The following is a 22,163-nucleotide window of genomic DNA, read 5'->3' on the forward strand; positions in this document are numbered from 1 at the left end:
CTCAGAATTTTAATATTTACAATATTAATGAGGTAATAATAGAAAGTATTATCCAAAAGTGTATAAACAAGCTGATGTCAGAGGAAAAGGGTGGCAGGGTCCGCCACATGTAAACAAAGTATAACAGTATGAGGTTGTGTTGTCCTTTAGGGTCAGTTTGTTTATTCAGTTTACTACAGAGTGCTCCTTTAAAAATAGTATTTTTTTTATTTGATCTATAAAAAACAGTCTAAAACACACACACAAAAAATACTTGTCATAAAGTGAAATGTGAGTATCTGTTGCTTGTCTTTGTTAGATAAAATGCTAAATTAATATATTTGAGATTTGGACTCCTGGTTGAGCAAATCGAGACATTAAAAACAGGCCTTTGGTTATTAAAATGGCTTTTATTTTGAAAGTCATCACCGGAAGCCCCGCACGGTGCAGCTTGGCTCTGGTCCCTCCTCAGCATCACCGCATCATCCGCCGTCTTCTCCCTCGGTGCGGGACCGATAATTGACCCAGATAAACCGGGACAATGGACGACGTTCCGCCGATCATCAACATCTCCATCTCCCTGCGGATCCAGCCCAACGAGGGGCCCGTGTTCTTCAAGGTGGACGGGACCCGGTTCGGTCAGAACCGGACCATCAAACTGCTCACAGGCTCCAAATACAAGATCGAGGTGGTGGTGAAGCCTGGAAACGTCGAGGCCACGTAAGAAGAGTCGGTGTGTGTGTGTGTGTGTGTGTGTGTGTGCAGCAGGAGGCCTCACACGTCATCTCGTTTACATCATCATCACACAGCTGAGCGCACATCTGCACGCGCGTGATGCTCTGTGGTCATACACACGGTTCATACGTGGAGAATGAAGCGGAGGTGAGCGTGTGTGTGTCCGTCTGCGGCCTCCTGCTGCCGGCTGCAGCAGCCTCACAGGTCCGCCTGAATTAATGATGACGGATCGTGTGTGAGGTGTGTGTGCTGCTGTCAGGAGGCGTCGTGTGTGTGTGTGTGTTGATGGACAAACACACACGGACAGGTGAGCTCTGTTGTTGGTGCTGGACTGGTTAAAGTGCAGCAGGGCGCGGTTCTGTTGGACCCAGGGCCTCCCTGACAGCAGCATCTGTAACAGTAAACCCTCAGGAAGGTGAAGGAGAGCTAAAAGTCAGCAGTCAGGTGGATATAAAGACAGAGACACAGTGTGAGGGTGACACACAGTGAATATCTACATTAAACATACAGATTTAAAGACACATCTGCAGAGTTTTCATGGTGGATCACATCAAACTATGTTTTCATTCAGCCTGAAAATATACATTCCACTCAATAAACATCATATTATCATTTTCTCACAGCGTCTAAGTGTTGAAGTCAAACGTTCATCTTGTGATCGAACTAGAGAAGCAAATTCTGAGCAGTTTATTTGACTGATAGCTGCGTCTGCAACAATCAATGATCGGTTGATCATTATTAATACGTTCATCATGTTGGACTGTTCTAACCACCAACAGGATCTATGTTGGATGTCGGCACTAAATAATGTCGTCTGGTCCAACAGAATCCAGCCGACACTGAGGAGACCACATGACTAACTGTAATCATATCTTATTATAATAATAATATCTTTCTATAAAATGTTGTATTCTAATTAAATACATTATCTCATGACAGTATTTAGTATTTTTATTTGTCATTTGTCACAAGATACTTTTAGATGTATTTGTGCTTTCACTGATCGTTGCTTTACACATTTCTATCGGTTAAATTCCTAACGGCGATTAATTATTAACCTCTCTAGATTGAACAGTTTGAATGCTGTCAAATACGTTAAAACACAGTGTGTTGAGTGAAGCGGTGGTTCTGGCATCAGGCCCGGTCAGCTGTCGCTCTACACAACACAGGGCTGGAGAAAGAAATGTGAGTTTATGATACGCAAGCGAGCAAAGTTTATTTATACTGGACCTGTCACAGACACCAGGCACACAGCGCTTCACAGCCAGACAAAGTAAAAATAAAGTAACAACAACAAATAGATACAAATTCAAGATAAAACAGACATCAAAGGCTCAAATGCCCGTCTGAAACAGAAGGTTTTTAGCTGCTTTTTAAAAGAGTCCACTGGATCCAGAGGTCTCAAACATGCAGGGAGAGAAAGGAGAGATCAACCCGAGTCTTGAGATGTGTCCGAGTAACGCTAAGAGAACCTGGGTGAAGGACCTAAGGACTCGACTTGTAGTGTAGACCTCACAACTCTTGCAGTTGTTCTTGGAGTGGTAGAAGATTATACCACGATTGTGCAGACTGGGTTGACAGGATGAAGACAGGGAACCAAGTTTCTGTATGATATCTGAATGCAGGTATTTCAGGGACAACACGTTTTATCTGCTTTTAGCTGCAGAAAGATATTCGCCATCCAGCTCCCAGTGGTGTTTAAACAGTGTTTCAGAACAGACAGTTTATGGAGCTCATCGGCTTTAAATGAGAAAACAGCTGGATGTCATCAGCGTATAAATGGTAAGAAATGTTGCTGAACTAAGCAGCAGAGAGAAGAACCACTCTAATGCTACACAAGACCAATGATTTGTTATGGTGGAGTGTTGAGGATGAGTTCAGCCTGAGGAGTGAAGCTGCTGTGTAGTCTGGTGGTACAGCAGCTTCGCTCCTGTATCTGTTGTCAGAGGGCAGCAGGGTGAACAGACTGTAGCTGGGTGGTTGTTGTCTTTTAGCATCTTCGGGCTCTGATCAGACGTCTCACTTCACTGATGTCACTGATTCTCTGTAGATGGTACCAGGTGATGTTCTGGACGGTTTTAATCAGCCCGCTGTAGAGCCTTCCTGTCCTGGGCCGTGATGAACCATGACAGTTTGTGGTGTTTCTATTGCTCCTCTGTAAAAAATGACCGGAATCTTGATCTGGAATCAATCCATCCTGAGTTTCTGTATGAAGTAGAGCCTTTGTAATGTGTGATGACCGAGATAAGTTCTCAGTGATGTTTATTTCCAGCAGTTCAACACTCAACAATCAGCTCCGTGGTTCTGCTGGCGTTGAGCAGTAGATTGTTCTCTGTGCACCACTCTGCAAGACTGTTGTCAACTATTTTGACAAACCCTGTCAAAACAAACCCTGATGTAGCTTCACAAATGTGCATGTGTTGCTTTTCTTTGTCATTTAAAATGCTAAAATTAATATATTTGAGATTCGGTCTATTGGTTTGTCAAAAGAAGTAATTGGAAACAGTCTTTATCAGGTTAAAATAGGCCTTTAAGTTACGGCAATTAATCAAGACCATACAATAGATAGCCTCTCTGCTAGATTGCTGATTTTCTCCCAGTATGAAGTGTAATCTTGTTTATAATGCGGCCGATGACGGTGGTGTCGTCTGCGTACTTCGCAGTAGAGTTCTCCTGATGTCTGGGAGTGCAGTCGTGGGTGTACAGTGTGAACAGGAGGTTCTGGTGTTAACGGAGGAGGTTTGACTGCCAGTCCGAACTCTCTTGTACTACAAGTGGCACAGTGGTCAGCAATGTTGCCTCATAGGAAGAAGGGGCCTTTCTTCTGGTTTCCCCCACATACTGTAAAAACAGAGCCCAGTTTGCTAACATCAGATACCCAGTTTCACTTTGTTGTTGTATGTATGTATGATTGTATACGATGGACAAAAATTCTTCTCCTTCTTCTTCTTCTTCATACTGCTTTCTCCTCTGTCTCTTCCTCACAGCACCATGAACATCGGAGGCATCATCTTCCCTCTGGAGCAGCAGTCTCGAGACGAGGAGTCGGTGGTTTATCACGCCCAGTACGACACTGAGGGCGTCCCACACACCAAGAGTGGAGACCGGCAGCCGGTCCAAGTCAGTATGGAGGTAAGACAGCAGAGTTCAGTCAGAGGATGTTTCTATCTCAGGAGATCTGAACACAAGTGTAGACGACCATCAAGACGTCATCAATATAGGACATGATTGACGCCACCTGCTCATGTTAGCAGCACTGTCTGTTTCAACTGATCCATCCATTGAACCAGTAACCACAGCATCACCAGTCTCCCTTAACAAATCATCTGATTTAAGAGTTGTTTCATGAGGAGAAACTTAACAAACTTAGTGAAACTTCTATGACAGATTCTGAATCATTGTGTCCTTGTTGTAAATTCAGCATTAAATCTTTCAGCTGAAGTTGTTTGTCTCCTTGTAAAAAGTGTCAGTTTGTGGCAGCATGTCTGTACCAGCCTGTCTGCTTCTGTGTCTAAAGTGCTAAAGTCTTACCTGCCAACATTGATCAGCTGTTTGAACACACTGTTTACACTGATTTCACCATTTACACTCCATTTATGAAAGAAGAAACATGTTATTGATCTAAACATGTCACATGTTACAAAGACACTAAACAGTAACAATATAGGCTACTTCTTTGTCCCCGTGGAGAAAGTCCCCAGACTCCCTTAACAAATGTGTCAGTTTAGTGAGTTGTTGAGTTGGAGACACTTTATAAACTCTGTGAAACTCTGTCTCTGACTCATTCTGCATTATTTGGACCTTCTTGTTAACTCAGCAAATGTTCTATATGAACTTCTTTCTGTCTTTGTGTTAAAAAACAAACATTGTGTCCATTTGTCCCAGTGATGTACATGTTTACTGAGATCTGATGACTACCAGGTATGAACATATTGACGGTGACCTCCAATAAGTCATCAGATGACTGTGGCGAAGTGAAATACAGAAATGTTACTCAGGGCAGATTTTGGGCGTCTTGATCTATAGATTCAAAGACCTGAACCGTCATTTTGATATTCAGTCAATCATTTCTCTGTCTGTTCAGTTTAACAAGGCAGGAACATTCGAGACGGTCTGGCAGGCGAAATACTACAACTATTACAAGAGGGAGCACTGCCAGTTCGGCAACAAATTCAGCAGCATCGAGTACGAATGCAAGCCCAACGAGACGCGGACCCTCATGTGGATCAACAAGGAGGCGTTCAACTGAGTCAGCTCCTCCACACACCAGATACCAAGCAGAGGACATCACTGAACCAGGACTACCTTTGAAGCATCAGCACCACAATAAAAGGACAGCCTTGTGTTAAAGGCGGGGATCAAGTCAGCGAGGGTCTGGTATTTGTGTTGTTTTATCAAAAAGGGGAGAAAAATAAGCTGTTTGCTATGCTGGTCTTGAAAGGGTTTTTTATTTTAAAACTGCACTCGTCGGCTTCACATGACAGCGAATAGGGAATAGTTTGAAAAGCAGGAGCTAGTATTCAGAACACAGTGACGTACGTTAGCTGCACACTCGCTGGATTCAAACATTTTATATCCAAGGGACAGAACAGAGAGAGGATCCGACTTTAAAGTTTCCTCTGGAGGAACGCTCCTGTGTCTGTCTTTAGCTCTTCAGTTTTCAATCCGTCACGTTCTTTGTGGGCAGATTTCCTTTCAGCGATCAAACATCAAGTGAATGTGAAGCACTGCAGAGTGTAGGGTTAAAGGAACAGTCGGACATTTTGTGAATAAAGCTTGTTTGCGATCTTATTCACAGTCAGATGAGATAAAAACTCTTGTTCAGACTGCCGGCAAACCCCCCTTTTTTTGTCATATCGAGATATCTGGGCAGCCAAAAAACTAATGAAATATGATTTTTGGAAAATTGGATCCAAGCCACACTTGGAGTGATTTGCCACAGCGTCTACGACTCAGAGAACAACAGTCAGTGGATAATCTTGCTGAAAGAACCAGCTGACATCGTTACCGCAGCAGACAGGTTGGTGCTCTCTGGACCGAAAAGTCCGATCTGATCTCAGTGTGGTCCGTCTGTCTTAAAGATCTGATGGGTGAAAAACAATCTGATTGGCCTGCAGTCTGAACAAGGTTTAAAGATTCATAAACATTTCATCTCAGTGTGTTCAGTAGAGAGATGTGTCCAGGAGGTGTTAGCCTAGCTTAGCTCACAGACTGGAGGCCCATTTCTGACCTGAGATCTGTACCCCTGCTGGAAAAACCAGCATAGACCAGCACCAGAACCAGCACCACAACACATCATATGCATATGTTGTGTTGTGGTGCTGGTATATGCTGGTTTTTCCAGCAGGGAGCTCCCAACAAATACAGTAGCTTCAATGCTAACAGTTGCTAAAACTATGCTAACAGCTGTTTAATATTATTTCTGCACATCTTTAATACAGATATAATACATCATGTAAAGTTTGGAGTTTTTGGAAGGTGTATTTGTTCACCTTTGATGAAGCTAGGCTAGCAGTTTCCCCCTGCTTCCAGTCTTTGTGCTAAGCTAAGCTAAGCTAAATGCTGGATCTACTGTATCTCTAGATGTGAAATTCATATCAATCTCCTCATCTCACTCTGGAGAAGGAAGTGTTATTCACAAAATGTTCCCACTGTTCCTTTTAGGTGGTTTTGAAGAAGCCTTTGCGTTTTGAACAATACCCCTCGATAATTAGATCTTTATCGCAGCACAATGTGGGAGGTAGCGAGCGCACCAGTTAGCATGATGCTAGCTGCTGGAGACCAGGATGGAAGACACCTGTGTGTGGAGGACGTATTTTACCTTATTCATTAAATGTGTGTCTGAGAGAGAAGAGACGACGTGTGAGAGCGTGAACGTCATTGTGATAGTTTGGACTTTTCTTATGTGTCATGTGTCGTGTTATTTAAAGGACAAATCCACCCAAAACACACAAACACTGTTACTAGTTACATTTCCGTCTCTTAGATGAATTTCAGACGTCGTGACAGCAGATATTCTCTCCAACGATCTGAAACTGATCTGAAAAGTATTCTGGTGTCAGTCCATCGAAACCAGAGTTGGGTTGAGACAGGGAGGAACCGATGTCACAGGAGGTGTGAGATGTAACAGTGTGAGTGAGCGGACGACGGTGGATTTTTAAGAGGTTCAGGTTGGTGTTACTTATAAATTCAACAAATCCCATGAAAAGACCAAAATGAAGAACGTCCTCAAACCTGAGAGAAGTCGTATCTTTGCTTTTTTGGTTCCCTCGTCTCAAAGTTACGTGTCTGACATAAGATCTGTGGTCAACACAAGTGCAAAGATTTTGTTCTACGACATAAAATACACCAGTTATTACCCCGTTTCTGTGTTAAAACAGTTAGCAGAGACTCATCTACTCACTAGTCCGTCTTTACAGGCCACTTTAGTTACACACTGTTCTAACTCTGACTTTACAACTTGTACATTGATCAGTTTATAGAAAACCTGGATAGTAATTGTGCAGTAAGACTCTTAGTGGTGGAGACGCTTCAGTCATGTGACCGTGATGTCGTCTGTTTGTTTATTAGCCTTTTTTACTTTAGCTTTGAATTAATTTAGCTTCAAAGATCATAAAGAGGCGTTGAGTATCACAATCTTGTGTTCACCACAGAGCTGAATTCAGTCGAAAAATCATGTTAAATAAAAATAACATTCAACACCTCACAAATATGTAATTTCATTTATATAAAAGGTTCAGTAACTTCCTAAAACAGCAGCTTTTATCAAACAAACAGGAGGAGGTAGTGCATCTGTTGGGGACTAGTTTCAGCAGCGGATGAATCCACATTTGGTGCTCTGGTGAGTATCTGTGGCAGCAGGATGGTGTGTGTGTGTGTGTGTGTGTGTGTGTGTGTGGCTCATTCATGTGTTTTTAATGGAGGACGAGGACACATCCGACTGTGCTTTCTTTGGGTCTTTTAATGGGATTTATTTATTTATTTATTCTCAGCAAGCAAAATGTAGAATCAGCAGACTCCTCCAGCCGTCTGCTGAGCAGGAGGCGACTCCTCTCGTCTCATCAGACGCTGCGAGCGCTTCACTTTGTGTTATGTTTGTGCAGCAGCAGCTCTTTTTGCATGGCTGGATTCGTTTTTGCCAAATCTGACGTTTGCTTGTGTGTTCTTTGTTAAGTTATCTCGATGCCTGAACCTTGCAGTTTCGTTATGTATTGAACTGAGGAGTATAAAGTGTCTTTGTGAATAAAACAGTGTACCGGGCCGATATTATCTCACAGTGACAGTTGCAGTTATTATAAACTTGAATATTTCACTTTTGCAGTGGTGCAGGAGGAAGTCAGATCCTCGACTCAAGTCAAAGTAGCAATACACACAATAAAGATTCTTCCTGACACGTGTCCGTCCTGCTTTGAACATGTTGCATGAATCTCACACGTGATGTTTGTCAGTTTGTTGTGATTAAAGTCAAACCTCAGTGAACTACATCATCTCATCAACACGGCACCAGAACCAACATGGAGCCAACTGACTTTACAGTGAAGAAGGAGACATCTTGAGTCCAGCAGTCGAACCTGTGACATGAAAAATATTCACATATTTATATATATACTGGAGGTTTAAATGAGGGAGCAGGAGCCATTTTAAGGATCTTAATCTGGTAATTATACTTTTTTTCCCTGCATAAACCCTGCTGGCACACTTTGGAGAATATCCTGTAACACATGCGTGGAGGGAATCTTTGGAGGTGCATTATTTAAAGCAACATTATGTAACTTTTTATCTGCCTAAAATAAGCAGCTTCATGTTGGTGGTACAGCGTGCTGTAACAGGCTGAATGGTGTCGACACAGTGAGGGGAGGATCACAGTGGTGCTTCCTACACATAACATTAATATGATGTCAGGAGTTTAGTTTATAGTCAGCGCCTACATCACATCTGACAAACTGTTACAGACCTGGGATCTGTTCACATCAGTGCTCAAAATCCCAATTTCTACATAATGTTGCTTTAAGTACTGGCCAGGTGGTTGCATTTAGCTCGTGTAGCCGCTAACAGCTGCCAACAAAAGCTTCCTTTAGCTAGCTAGCTCAGTTAGCCGTGCAGCGAGCAGCCCGGACTTGGAGCACAGGGGAAGTGCTGCTACCTCAGGAACTATGACCTGCACAGGGCTAGCTAGCTAGCTAGCATGCTAAACATGCTTAGCAACACAAGGCATCATTGTCATAACACTACAACTGTTATTCCTTCACATTTATGGTAGTTGATATTACATAGTGTTAAATATAAACAATTACTGTTACATATGATGTCATTAGATTACAATCCTGATGAACAACCTGTAGGAAGCATTTTACTGCTGTAGTTGGATGAGATGGAGATAATTCTCTATTACTGTCTGCACTGTTGGAAGGTTGCATGTGTGGAACCTGAGTAAATATACTCAGTTACTCAGTTACATTCAACCACTGCAGCTGCACGGCTTTAAAAGCCAACATGTCAGATGGACCTGATGCTCTGCTCTGTGAATCTGTGGCTGATTAATACCTCATATAATCATATAAACATTCATATTTCACATGCAAAACATGAAGCACAGACACAATCACGCAGCTGAGATATGATTCTGTGCACACTGTGACTGAAATGTAGGGCACTGTCATCAAGCTAGCATCAATAAAGAGGCTAGCTTAGCATCTTTTAAAATAGAAAGCAGGATGCTGCTGTGGTGAAGACATGATGGTTGGTGTTGGCTGTTTATGATGTTTCCTCTCATCAGCCAGGAGCTTCAAGAGGAAGAGACAGACCCTGGATCTGCTGGAGGCCTACAGTTTTACACAGAGATCGTGTGTGATAAGGTGTGGAGTCACTCTGTGCCATAAAACAGGCACCATAAAGAGATAATCACATGTTACAGAGATTAACACTGTTTACATGGCTTTGTAATTCGGTCGTAATGTGCCCCAAATCAAATTTCATATTAATTCTAAATTATTTCATGCTTAATTAATTCTTGTTTTCTGCGTATCCAGACGCAGATTGCATCATTGTGCATGGATGTAGATGATGCTGAGGGGGGAGGGTGCAGCAAACCCCCTCAAACGAGGCTATAACATATGCCGAATTTACCAGAAGGCCCAAATCATTAAGAATTGGTCAGAACCAGCGCTTCATAAGTGTAATAAGTGCTTCCTGACTCAAAAACTCACAAAATTTAGCGATTTTATAGTGGAGTCTGGTGGACGTATGTCCCTCTTCCTCTACATGCGGTTGTTGCCTGCCGTCGATGTGGCTGCTTCTGACCTGAGATGTGTTGGGGTGCAGAATTAATGTGAATTAGTGTTAATAACGGTCAGATACACGTGATCCGAGCAATTTAAATTCATACATACAAATATAAACGAGTGTATTCTCATAATCCCACTCAGGGAGATTTAAACCTTCTTTGATTCCGTGTTGTTATTATGAATCAGAGTGGAGCCTCTTGCTAATAGACGAGCTTTGCTTTGCACCTTCCACTCCTCCTCCTCCTCCTCCTCCTCCCCCTCGCTCCCTCTTCACTCTCCTCACCGACTCGCTCTCTCTCTCCACTCCACCAGTCTCTCTGTGCTCGCTCTCCCCCCTCTGCGTCTCTCTCTGCTGGCGCTGCGGTGAATCTCTCCCCCGCTGTCAGTAACCGAGAAGTCAGGCAGCCGGTGGTCGGTCTCTGTCTGACCGTCAAAAGTCACACGAACCCCGCTGAAAACATCGTCTCTCTCCGCCCGTATCGACCCGTTAGCGGTGCTTTGAATTACCCCCTCGGCAGCTGAAGACCCCCCGACGGCAAAATGGTGAGAAAAAGCCTGTTCCTTATTTATTTTTTAATGTCAAACCTCATTTTGTAACAGCAGCTTCTCCTCCTTCGACTGTGCTGCTAGCTTCGTTACTAGCACTCCGAGGCTAAGCTGCCTGCTAGCTAGCGTTAGCACAGCGCAAGAGCGTAGCGATGGTGGCAGTTTGTTTATCGCGGTATCGGTTGATTGTTGTGTTATTTGTGCTTCTCACGACAGACACGCTGTCACACATCCACGTTTAGAAGGGGATTTAAATGTAGTGCTTGGAGGAGTTTGACGATGAAGCTAGCTTGTGAGGAATTATAGAAAATACTGTTAATGCTTTGCTAGCAGGTTAGCTAGCTGGAGGTGCGTCAAGTGCGCAACCGAGTGACGACGGAAATGTCGTAACGGTTCCATCAAAATAAAAGCGTGTAGTTTGTTAATCCTGGAAGACAAATGTTCATATTCCTGTAGAAACACAGATTATTTAGTTATTTTGTACTAGTCTCGGGTTTGTTCCGACCTGAAATTCAAAGGTTTTTAAGATGCAATGATATGAAACATAGAAAAGCAGGAAAACCTCTTAAATAAGCGGGAATAAGAGAATGTTTTGCTTTTTTATATGATTGAGTCAAAATCGTGATTCTCTCTGAAACGTTAACATTACATGTTACACGTTAAAGCCATAACTGATGATTATATTCATTTCTTAATACTTACTGATTGTGATCATGTCCCTAAATCTGCTGATTAGTTTCACAATCGATCAATCTTTTAGTCTATAAAGTGCTTTTCTGGAAGGCTTGATGACAGATGTGGAATAAAGCAGAGGAATTGTTTCAGAGAGAAGGTTTAATGACACAAGACTGATTATTTTATTTTTGGTTTTTCTGCAACTTCTTTTAGCAAGCTTATTTATTTTTATTCATTTTTAGGTATTTAAAGGTCCAATTTGTAAAAATTCCCATCAAATGCTGACAACAAAGTGTCAATATTTGTCAAGTTGAGAATGAGACTCAAAAATCAACTTCCCTACAAATTGGACCTTCAATTCTTATTTTTTTATTTTCACGCGATGATGCACAGTGATCAACACCTGTCTGTCACTCAGGCAACTGCTTGACTGTTGACTCTCTTCCATTTTTCAGACCTTTGTCAATAGAACAGCAAAAAGTAAAAGTAGCCGCCTCCAGAACTGCAGTTTGCCCCGGCCACAAAACAAATCACACACTCAAAAAAAAGCCTTAAATGACGTTTTCATATTAATTCTTTTTAACCAACCAAGAGTCCAAAACCCAAAGCCTCATTAACTGTCATAGATGAAAAGAAAAGCTTAAGTGCATCACAGTTGTTATATTAATATATATTTTAATATATTTGTTATAAATATATATATATATATATGTATATGTATACACACCAGTCAATCAGACGACACACAGTTGGTCCTGGTGTAGCTGCGTTATTTTAAATCACACTACCTCGCTCGGCATGACCCGCCCTACTCTGTCTGTGATTGGCTGCATCTGGTCAGTTAAGTAATGCACATGTGTGACTCTCGCCAAAGATTGAACAGAGGCGAGACGTCTCACTCTGTAGCTAAAACGGAGCGTTCAAGACACAGTGTGACAACAGATGCTGCAGCAGTTCAGCATGTGAGGAAAATAATGTGTTTTTGGACAGTTAAAGTATGTAAACCTGTTCTACTAGACCCCCAAATAAAAGTATATACCTGAAAATGAGCATGACATGAGCTCTTTAAGGAGCTTGAATACGAGAACATTTGGCATTTCTGTTCGATAAATGACCCAAAGTATTGATCTTCTCTGAACTAAAGGTTAGACGTGTCTTGAATACTTGATAATTATCATTGTCTCCCTCTCAGAAACCTGAGCGAACGTCTATAAAATGTCCAAACAATTCCAATTCTACACATGTTCAGTTTGCTTTAACATTACATTAAGGCTTCAACTTATGATTATTTTAATTTCTGATTAATCTGCTGACTATTGTGTCCAGCAGTTAATCTTTTAGTCTATGAAATGTCCCAATTTCCCAGAGTCCAAAATGACGTCTTCAGCTAATTTGGTCCAACCAACAGTCCAAAACCCAAACACTTTATATACGTTCATAAATGACAAAGAAAAGCAGACAATGCTCTCACATTAGAGAAGCTGGAGCCAGAACATGTTTGACATTTGTGCTTTAAATCAATTATTTCAATGGTTGGCAATTAATTTTCTTCTGATTGACTCATCAATTATTTGACTAATGGTTGCAGCTTTGCATGAGATGAAGAAAAGCAGCCAGTCAGCAGCAGAGCATGTTCTGATGAAAGACCTGAATAATCAATTAACATAGATGAACTTCCTGTCAATAAACTGTTTAATTGTCAGGACAAGTCTGTTTTGTTTATAATATATAGACTTGATTATGTTTCTGTATTTAATCTCTGAGTCTGAACTTCTGCTCCAGCTCCTCGTCTCAGACATTACAAGTGTCTCGACTCTTCTGTCGGAGCTCATTCTTTACAGTTTTCCGTGTTGTTCCCTGTTTTATTTTGAAAATGCTGAGAGGAAGTCTTTGTTTGTCTCCTGTAAGAGAAATGGCAGATTCTCCGTCAGACATTTTTTGTTCAAATGAAGCCGTCAGCCTCCGTCAACGAGATGTTCGTGGAGTTTTTTCAGGCCGTCCTCTTGTTAACTCGCGTCCTTTTACAGCAAACTGAGTGTGACGTTAAATCTGAAAATGAAAGACGCACAGGTCATCCGCTGACTGGTACCACGAGCGGAACAAGAACCAAAATATACAAAAGCCCAGATCATAGAACCCTGATTTTATTCATCCCATTTTGAAGCGCTTGACGTGCTGTGTGGAGATCTGCCCACTGAGCTTTGATCCAAAGGCCAACAATGTGCTCCACATGGCTGCATGACCTTTGCAACATCGCCGGTTCGATTCCAACCACTGATGTCAAATCTCCGTCTCCCTCGTTCCTGTTTTCTCGTTCGCTGCTGGATGAAATGAGCCTGTCGAAGCTGCAGGGTCACGTGACCGGTTTGATTTGTAATAAGAAACAGAGTCGTATATATGTCGATGCTGCAACATGAGTTTCAGCTTTTTTCCCCATTTATTAGTTATTCTTTTCTGTCAGATTGCAGATAAAATAAACTGATTTAAAAATGTGTTACTTTGGCTCAGATGTCCCGCCCACAACACTGGTGACATGAAACAATTAATAATCTGAATCTGCAAAGAAACTAGTGACTAAATGTATGAAATAAATGTAGTGGAGAGGAAATATAAAGGAGCAGAACGTGGAAATACTCCAGTAAAGTACCTGAACATAGAACTTGGCCTTATTTCATCAGCTGCAAATTAATCAGTCCCAAATGTGTGTTTTCAGTCTCCCTGGACGTACAGACAGGTGGAGAAGACAGGATGAGGGTGTAGAGGCGGTGACGATCACGGCTGCCTCCTCGTCCTCCAAAGACATGAGCAGTTTTTATTTTCCAGAGGAAAAGTTTGGGAACTTCTGTCCTCAACCTTCAGCACCAAACCTTCCTCTAAATGTTTCAAAATAGTCAGATATAAAACAACAATCTGCAAGTATCCTGGGAACTAATAGATTCTTTCTGTCAGCTGTTGAGGCTTGTTGCTTTTTTTTGTCCCGTGTGATAATTTAATGTCTAAAGATTTGATGCTGTTTGTTGGACGAACGAAACATTTGTTACAGAACTAATCAGAGGATTAATCCACGATAAATATTGTTGTATGCCATGATGGGTACAACATTATCTGTGACTGGATCAGCGTCTTCTTCTGCTTAAACTAATGACAAAAACAACAAAATCACAGTTTAAAACTAAGAAGCAATCAAGGAAATCAAAGCAGAAACGTCTGATAATTCACTGCATGCTAGAGATGAATTCAACAGAGTCAGGAAGCCCAAAATCTCAGTGAAGAACCGACTATTCATGCATTCGATGTGCTCGAGCTAACGTGGCTCTCGTTAGCAAGAAGAAAAGCTGCAGCCTCGGCGGAGCAGCCTGGTTCAAGTCCTCCAGAGACGAGACGAAGCAAATCGAGGCGGCACGTTGGCCTCGTTTTCAGAGTCCAGATCATTCTGTCGCTCATGCATAATGAACGCCAACATTTACACAAGAAACACTGAACGCTTCAGGTTATCCTTCGTACACATTTGAATTGAGATTTCTGCAGATTTTCTTTTATTTATGTGCACGATTTCTCCCAGAGTCCACAGAGAACTGATCATCAGTGGGATTTAAAGAAACGTGCCAGTTGGCTTTTTTCACCTCTCCACACGCCAAAAAGCAGCTCTGCTTCTTTTAGTATCAGCGACAGAGATTTCTCTTTTCTGTCTTTAATCAGGTGCTTTGATGTGCAACACTTTGTTTCATTGTCAATCTTCTGTCATTTTCAGGGAAATGAAGCCAGTTACGCCCTGGACATGTGCTCGCACTGTAAGTATCACTTAATGTCTCTGCACCACGTTATCACATCAAACACTGTCGGCGTCTTCACTTACAAACATCTGCTGATTGCCACATCTGTTGATCCGTGTATCTGTATTCATTTTGAATATATAAAGGCTGGTGAGAATCTGATAGAACAAACCAGTGAGAAATCAGAATGCGGTTTAGGTTTTTGATAAACTACTTTGAGGGCAAGAAGTTTCTTTTTCTCGTTTTATTGGAAACATTTTCTGAGCTGAGCTGCAGGAAAGTTTTTATTCTTAAAGTGATTAACACGACGACTTTTGGTTGTGCAGGACAACAATTAAGTCTGCCTACAGTTCAGTTCATATACTGGGTTTACTCGTGTTCGTGCATCGTTGTAACTGACTGGAACGCGGCTTTTAGAATCTGGATCCGATGTTTGGATCTGGATTTCTCTGATCAAAAGAAAAGCAAAGACCCTGCGCAGGTTTTTAATAATTGTACACAAGCAGATAATGTAACACCTGGCTGCTGTGCTGGATGGTGATCATCAGGGAGAAGTCAGTCATGTTCACCCTGACTGACATGATGGTGGCGGGTGATTGATGTGAACATCACCACATGCTGCACCTCGTTCTGCGGGCCTCAGCCGGCGCTCTGACCCAGACGCTGCGAGGCTAAAAATGCCTCATCGCTCTGTAAAGGTCAATGTCAGGGGTGCTGGGAAAACCTCGTTTATTTTTAGTCGCTGCAATATCCCAGTTTTAATTAGGTGGTCGCCTCGCTCTGAACCTCCGAGTCCAGAGAGGAAATCTTGCTGCTTTAATGAGAAAATAATGACTTTAATGCTTGACCTATTTTTTGAGGAGTGAGCTTTGTAAGCTGAACTCGGGCTCAGGATGACGTCGACGTCGCTGTTGATGGGAGAGAGCTTTCAGAGCCTGATCTGTGTGTGAACTGTCTGTAAAACCTGCCTGTCATTCTGCCTGTCGAGTCTCAGAAACAGCTTTTAGCCTTTTTTTGGGCTCAATCCCAAAACACCTTTTGCCCTTTACACCACTCAGTCCTACCTCTCTGTTTTGTGCTGCTGACTAGCTTGCTAGCTAAGGTGTAATTGATATCGCTGTTAATTGCATGATCGTCCTGCATTTTGCTGCATTTCAATGATGCAGCGTTGACATCATATTCAGTCAGAAGGGGAATGCATTCAGTAATGAAGCAGTTTTCTTCTTGATTTGTTGAATTGTTTGATGGTGTGAAGTTGTGAACACATTGCGAGCGTACATGCTTTTTAATCTCCGTCAGATAAATGGCTAACTGTATTGTGATGATACCATGATTTCCTCGTTAAAGCAAGAGAAATCACCACAGCTGAAGACGGGATATTGGGAATGTTGTGTCTGTTTATACAACTTGTCACAGGAGGAGAAATCAACCGAGCCTCCTGTAATTCTGCTCTCAAGTGCATGTGGGCGCTTTTTCAAAAGGTTGGGGTGAAGATGTGAAATGTTATTAAGCTTTAGACTTTGTTACTTGGAAAGCTGATACCAGATCTTTGGTCTGCTTCTGTCCTCTGCTGTCTCTGTGTTTCACATACAGCACAGGGACTTGTGGTGCATTCAGGTGCAACGCATAAATGAGGAAATCTTGAAAAAAGGTTGTTGAAAACGGGAAAGTTGCTTGTTCCCCTTATTTTCCTCAGTTGAATTACACAGGCTGACATCTGTCATTAATTTCCAGTGCTTTCACGACAGCATTTTTGATAATTAAGTGTCGCATTAATTTCTCCACAGGCTATTTGAACCACAAATATCTGAAACCCTTTCATTGAATTCTTATGATAAACAATACATGCGTGATTGATGCTGATGCCGATATTAGTTAACAAATTCAGATATGTGTGTTTTTTTCAGTGATTTCTCAAATCTAATTATATTTTATTTGATATTTTACTGTAAAACAATAAACTTAAAAGTCCAAAATGACACCAGTGCATGAAAACCGTAAACTTCACTGTGAATTTAACATTCAGAAATCATCCAAAGCATCTTTGTTCAGGATTATAACCTCTAAAAAGAAAGTTTTCATATCGTGGCTCCAAGTTATCCGTGACGAGCCTCATATCGACTGATGATATCAGTCGACTTCTAATAAACATTAATATCTTTAATGATACACCAGATTACAGACTTCCTCGTACAATGAACAGCATTCGTTTTCTCTGAATCTTTTTCACATCCAGGCAACTTTGGTATTGTTCCTAGAATAACCCTAAACCAATCAGTTTGTAATTTAATTGGATCAAATTTAGAAATCAAGTCTAATCAGGAGCCAGTGAATCAGAATCAAATTGAATCAGCAGATGCAGTGAAGAAGAAGTCTGCCAGTAGACAGATGTAGACGATGCAGAAGTTCAAGCATTAAGAAAAAATGTGTCTTTACGACTTCTGAGAAATGAATTCTGCACCTTCGGCACACAATATGTTTCACCGAGTACGGCAGAATGTGAAAACAGTCTGCTGTATGGTGGTTGGCAGCGTTCAGTGGATGCATGAGCAGAACCTCTCGATCATGACTCCTCTCTGCTCTGCTATTTCGATGCCCCAGTTCTATTTTTGCTGCAGCTGCTCTTCTGTTGTAGTTCTGACAGAACAGTTGTTCACCGAGTGAAGCTGCTGTATTAGACCAAAACGTGATGTTACCACCACAAACCTCAGGTTCCCCCAGATCACCTGTAGACTGGACTTGATAAAGTTGTGTTAATACCAAAAAACCCCGTTCTATAGTCTGCTGAACAGTCGATTCCTTTATGGATTCCTGGTTAGATGTTCGCTGTGAACAGAAAGTAGGCCTACGCAGGGTTTCAAAGGAAAGAATCTGCTAGGCCTGCCTGCGTGGTTCTAATGTCATTATTACATAATATGGACTTCAGGTAGCAGACATGCTGCTGGGCTGGGAAGCAGAGAGTTGAATTCTCTGCATTTCTGGAAATTGAGCGCATGTTTCATAGAAATATGTTCCAGCATATTGCTGGTGTTTCCACCCGGACTTAGAATGATTATAAACATTACAACCAGCTCTGTCGGTGTCTTTCTCTGTGATACGAAGACATCGTGGACTGTTTCTGTCACACAAATGAAGCACAACTAAAACATAAAACAGGCTTTTTTGTTCAGTTACCACCAGTGTTGGGTAAAGTTACTTTTAAAAGTAAATCATTATGTTAATGCATATGTACATAGAAAAGTAACGTGCTAGATTTCGTTATAATTACCAAAAATAACAATAAAAACTCAAACTCATTGCACCTGGTCCAAAAGGTGTGCAGCCAGTTGTACATGAACCTTTGAATGTTTTGACTCTACTGTCATTTTGGTGCCTTTTCTAATAACAGGAACGACAGACGCAATATAACATTTACATCTTTATTCTGCTAACAATCTGACAGTGAACTGAGCAGAGGCAGACAGTGTTAGGCACAGCTGATTCAATAAGAACAAGACAACACAAGATCCTGAATGCAACTAATGAACCCATAAACTGAGTGCTGACATAAAAACCATAAAAGCACAAATACAATGTTTTTTAAACACATTATATAAGTATATTTAGGCTTTTCAAACACACACACACTCACCCAGCCAATGTTCTGTTCTCTCTAGTTTACTTTAAAGTAATCCAAGTACTCTTAACGAATTACAACACTGGTCACCGCTCACGTGTCTTTAAAGCAATTCACCAAGTTCATTTAGTTTTTTTCCAACCCATTTTTTATTTCAGCCATCTTGCATCGTCTGTTATTCACAAAACAAGACTGGCCAAACTAACAACTTACAAAATAAACCACTTTTCAGAAAACATATTACAGTTTGTTTGCATCTATTCAGTGAATTTACATTGTTCCTTAACTTTGTATGCAGCGTTTAACTATGACACACATTAAATAAAGAGATGAATGCATCAGAATAGTGTGTTAGTTTTGTAATGGCATATTTTTAGACACAAATAAGTATGATAAAAAATATAAGTATAATAAGTGTAAATCAATCACCACAGTAAACAGATTCTTTAAAGATGGGAAGTAAACTGTACAGTATTGTCACTAATGTGTCCATTTGTTACCTTGACTGAAAGGTCAACAAACTGAATAGGACCAGTTGTCAGTCTACTCAGTGTAACTGACAGGTGAGATGATCAGAGGGCCAGAGTTCTTACCACCATCATGAAGACCAGGACCAAAGTATGGGAGGAGTTTCTCAGTGAAGCAGCAGCCAGTAAAGGAGAAGATACGATCTGCAGTATCTACGTCATAAAAGGAGACCAGACCCTCCTCATAATCCACAAACACCCCCACCTTCTGAGGCTGAGACTCCAGAGAGAGACTGACATCAGGGCCAGCAGCAGAATAGAACTTGTGTCCATTTCTCAAATGTATTGTCCAAAAACCATTCTGAGGACTCCTTGTGATCGTTCCCTTCCTGTTGATCGACTCTCTGGCCACTCCTAGATTCCATTCAGTCTTTCCTTTAACCTGAACCTCAAAGTAAAACCTGCCTGAGGAGAAACTCTGCTTTCCTAAAATCCAAACATGATAGGAGAATCTCTTTCGGTTGTTTGGTAAATTCTTGCAAACATCAGTGTATCGCACTTTTTTCCCATTATCAGTTAAGATGAGAGCAGGATGTGCTGTATCAGGATCAAAAGTCACATCCACTGCATACTGCTGGACCCTCTTCAGCTCAGCTTCAAGCAGCTTCTTCATCTGTTTACTGAGTGTTTCCTCCAGCTGAGCCACAGCTCTCACCACAGTCCCTTCATGTGATGGACGGACTCTGACTCCTGTCCAGTCTTTGGTGGGTGGAGCAGGGCTCAGAGATGGAACGTTTTGGAGAAGATGGAGGTGGTCTTCAGAGTGTGAGAGCTGCTCCACCTCAGTCCTTCTCTTCATCAGCTCAGAGATTTCTTGTTCCAGCTCTTTGATGAAGTCTTCAGCCTGTTTCTCTGTCTTCTTCTGCTTCTCTTCTATTGTTCTGATGAGCTCGGCCTGGCTTCTCTCAACAGTTACCTTCAGATAAGTGAAGACCTGAACACCTTCTGCTATCTCTCTGTCTGCATCGTTCTTACTGCGCTTCACTGAGTCCTCGATCTTCCTGAATCTTCAGTCGTCTCTTCTGGATCATCTGCTGAATTTCAGCCTCTGTCTTCTCCAGTTCTGCCTTCTTTTCTTCATATACTTCTTTCAGAGGAACAACATCATGTGTCTTGTGGTCTGAAACAGGACAGAGCATACAGACACATGTCTGATCGGTCCTACAGAACAGCTCCAGAAGTTTATCGTGCTTCAGACACATCCTGTCCTCCAGGTTCTCCACAGGGTCGATCAGCTGATGTCTTTTCAGGCCTGACTTTGTCAGATGGGGCTCCAGGTGAGTCTCACAGTAGGAGACCAGACACACCAGGCAGGACTTCAGGGCCTTCAGTCTGGTTCCAGTGCAGACGTCACAGAGAACTTCTCCTGGTTTGGACACTTGTTGCTCTGAGCTGCTGCTGCTGGCTTTCTGTTGAGCTGACTGTCTGAACTGAGAAACCATCTCAGAGAACAAAGTGTTGACGTGCAGCTGAGGTCTTGTGGTGAAAACTGTTGCACATATGGGACACAGGTACTGGTCGTTCTCATCCCAGTGTTTAGTGATGCAGGTTTTGCAGAAGTTGTGTCCACATGATGTGGTGACAGGATCAGTGAACACATCCAGACAGATGGAGCACAGAAACTGATCTTCAGATGGAAGGAAGCTTGCAGCAGCCATGTCTACACATGAAGTGTGGAAGAACAGGAAAATATTATATTTATAAAACAGTTATAGTTACTAGTTTATAAAGAAACAGGTGTTCTACTGTAAGTATAAGATGTGACACTTGATAGTGTAATTTTGATAACATATGAAGAGTTTTAATTTGCACCACGCCCAGTGAGTAACTGCCATGATAACAACAAGCTCAGACTTGTTAAGCTGCCAAAACAGCACCAAATATCTCTCTAGCTGTTGTGTTGACACATTATTATAGAAGTGCAGCACTGCTAAGAAAACTGTGCTGACTGGATGATGAACTAATAACATCTCCTCTAGCTCCTTCACATTAAAAGCCTCCTGCTGGCACACTGGTGGAAAGCTTTTAATGTGAAACAGTCAGAGGAAACAGAATGCATTCTACATGTAGGAAGTGAGTCAGTGATGAACTAATCTTCAACCTACAGAGATTCAGTTATAAGTTATAAAGTCCTGAGAACTGACACAGAGACTGTTTGAAGCAGTTGAAGTGTGTTACTGTATATTGAGCCTGTGGACAAACAGCTGTAGTTAAATATAAGAGTCAGTATGAAATGAACAGAGTGGAACTTCCTGAAGTTTTGTGTCAGTCCTGGTTGTTGAAAGTGTAAATGTGATCATCTGTACTCACCAGTGTTTGTCAGAGACTCTGCTGCTGCTGTTAAAGACCTGATGAACTCTGTTTGAATTGTCTTTGAGAGACAAACAGAGACTCGTCTCGACTGCTGCGTGGCTGCAACTCTGACAAATGTTAAGTTTCGTTTCTGTTGCGTAACGTTGAAGCTCTCGTCAGTGTTGCTCCTCCTCTTACTGCAGCTCTGTGGGTCAGGACTTGTTTCCTCCCTCTGTTTTATATGATTAACAGTTGGGTGGAGTAAGACATGTGAAAGGGTTTTTTGCAGTAACTTTTGGCTCATCCTTCCTTTGTGTTGTGATCCATCTAGTGGTGGTTCTGTGTCATAACATCAGTCAGTGGTCAACATGGAGGCCTGTTGTTGTTGATACAGTTTAACTGCAAAAATGAGGTCTGCCAACTCCCTCATTCCAGAGGTTTGGATTATATTATATATTCCTCATCAGCAGATTGAATTTGCTCAGTTGGCAAAGAATTTTGGGTGTTTGAACAGAAAAACAAACACGGTATAGGTTGACCTACTGTAAAAATTCAAATGTATGATGTCATTTACATTTTTCCTAACATATCAACAAGGTAAAAATAATTTTAGGAAATAAAGTACAAGTGCAGGAAGCATATTGTCTGAAGTAAAACAGATATAACCCTGAAGATTTCCATGAAATCCAATCTTACGTCCTGTTTTATTTATTGATGGCATAAAAATCTTTTTAAT

At 41.7% G+C, this 22,163-nt stretch overlaps 2 protein-coding genes and 1 pseudogene across 2 annotated transcripts in view; 2 read left to right on the top strand and 1 right to left on the bottom strand.

Annotated features, from left to right (window-relative positions):
• The first annotated feature begins 411 nt into the window (after window positions 1-411).
• cnrip1a (cannabinoid receptor interacting protein 1a) lies at window positions 412-8,107 on the top strand. The gene is made up of 3 exons (XM_030411668.1): window positions 412-699; window positions 3,702-3,846; window positions 4,799-8,107. The coding sequence occupies exons 1-3, from the start codon at window positions 521-523 to the stop codon at window positions 4,961-4,963; spliced, it is 489 nt and encodes a 162-aa protein (XP_030267528.1). The 5' UTR covers window positions 412-520; the 3' UTR covers window positions 4,964-8,107.
• Window positions 8,108-10,258: 2,151 nt separating this feature from the next.
• Window positions 10,259-22,163, top strand: part of ppp3r1b (protein phosphatase 3 (formerly 2B), regulatory s1ubunit B, alpha isoform, b) — a 51,341-nt gene continuing 39,436 nt past the window's right edge. The window contains exons 1-2 of the mRNA XM_030411657.1: window positions 10,259-10,541; window positions 14,971-15,010. Coding sequence (XP_030267517.1) covers window positions 10,539-10,541; window positions 14,971-15,010 — 43 coding nt within the window. The 5' untranslated portion in view covers window positions 10,259-10,538. The remainder of the gene's footprint in view (window positions 10,542-14,970; window positions 15,011-22,163) is intronic.
• LOC115578310 (E3 ubiquitin-protein ligase TRIM39-like) lies at window positions 18,398-21,660 on the bottom strand (annotated as a pseudogene).

The sequence above is a fragment of the Sparus aurata genome, chromosome 1, assembly GCF_900880675.1.
Source record: "Sparus aurata chromosome 1, fSpaAur1.1, whole genome shotgun sequence".
Lineage (NCBI taxonomy): Eukaryota > Metazoa > Chordata > Actinopteri > Spariformes > Sparidae > Sparus > Sparus aurata.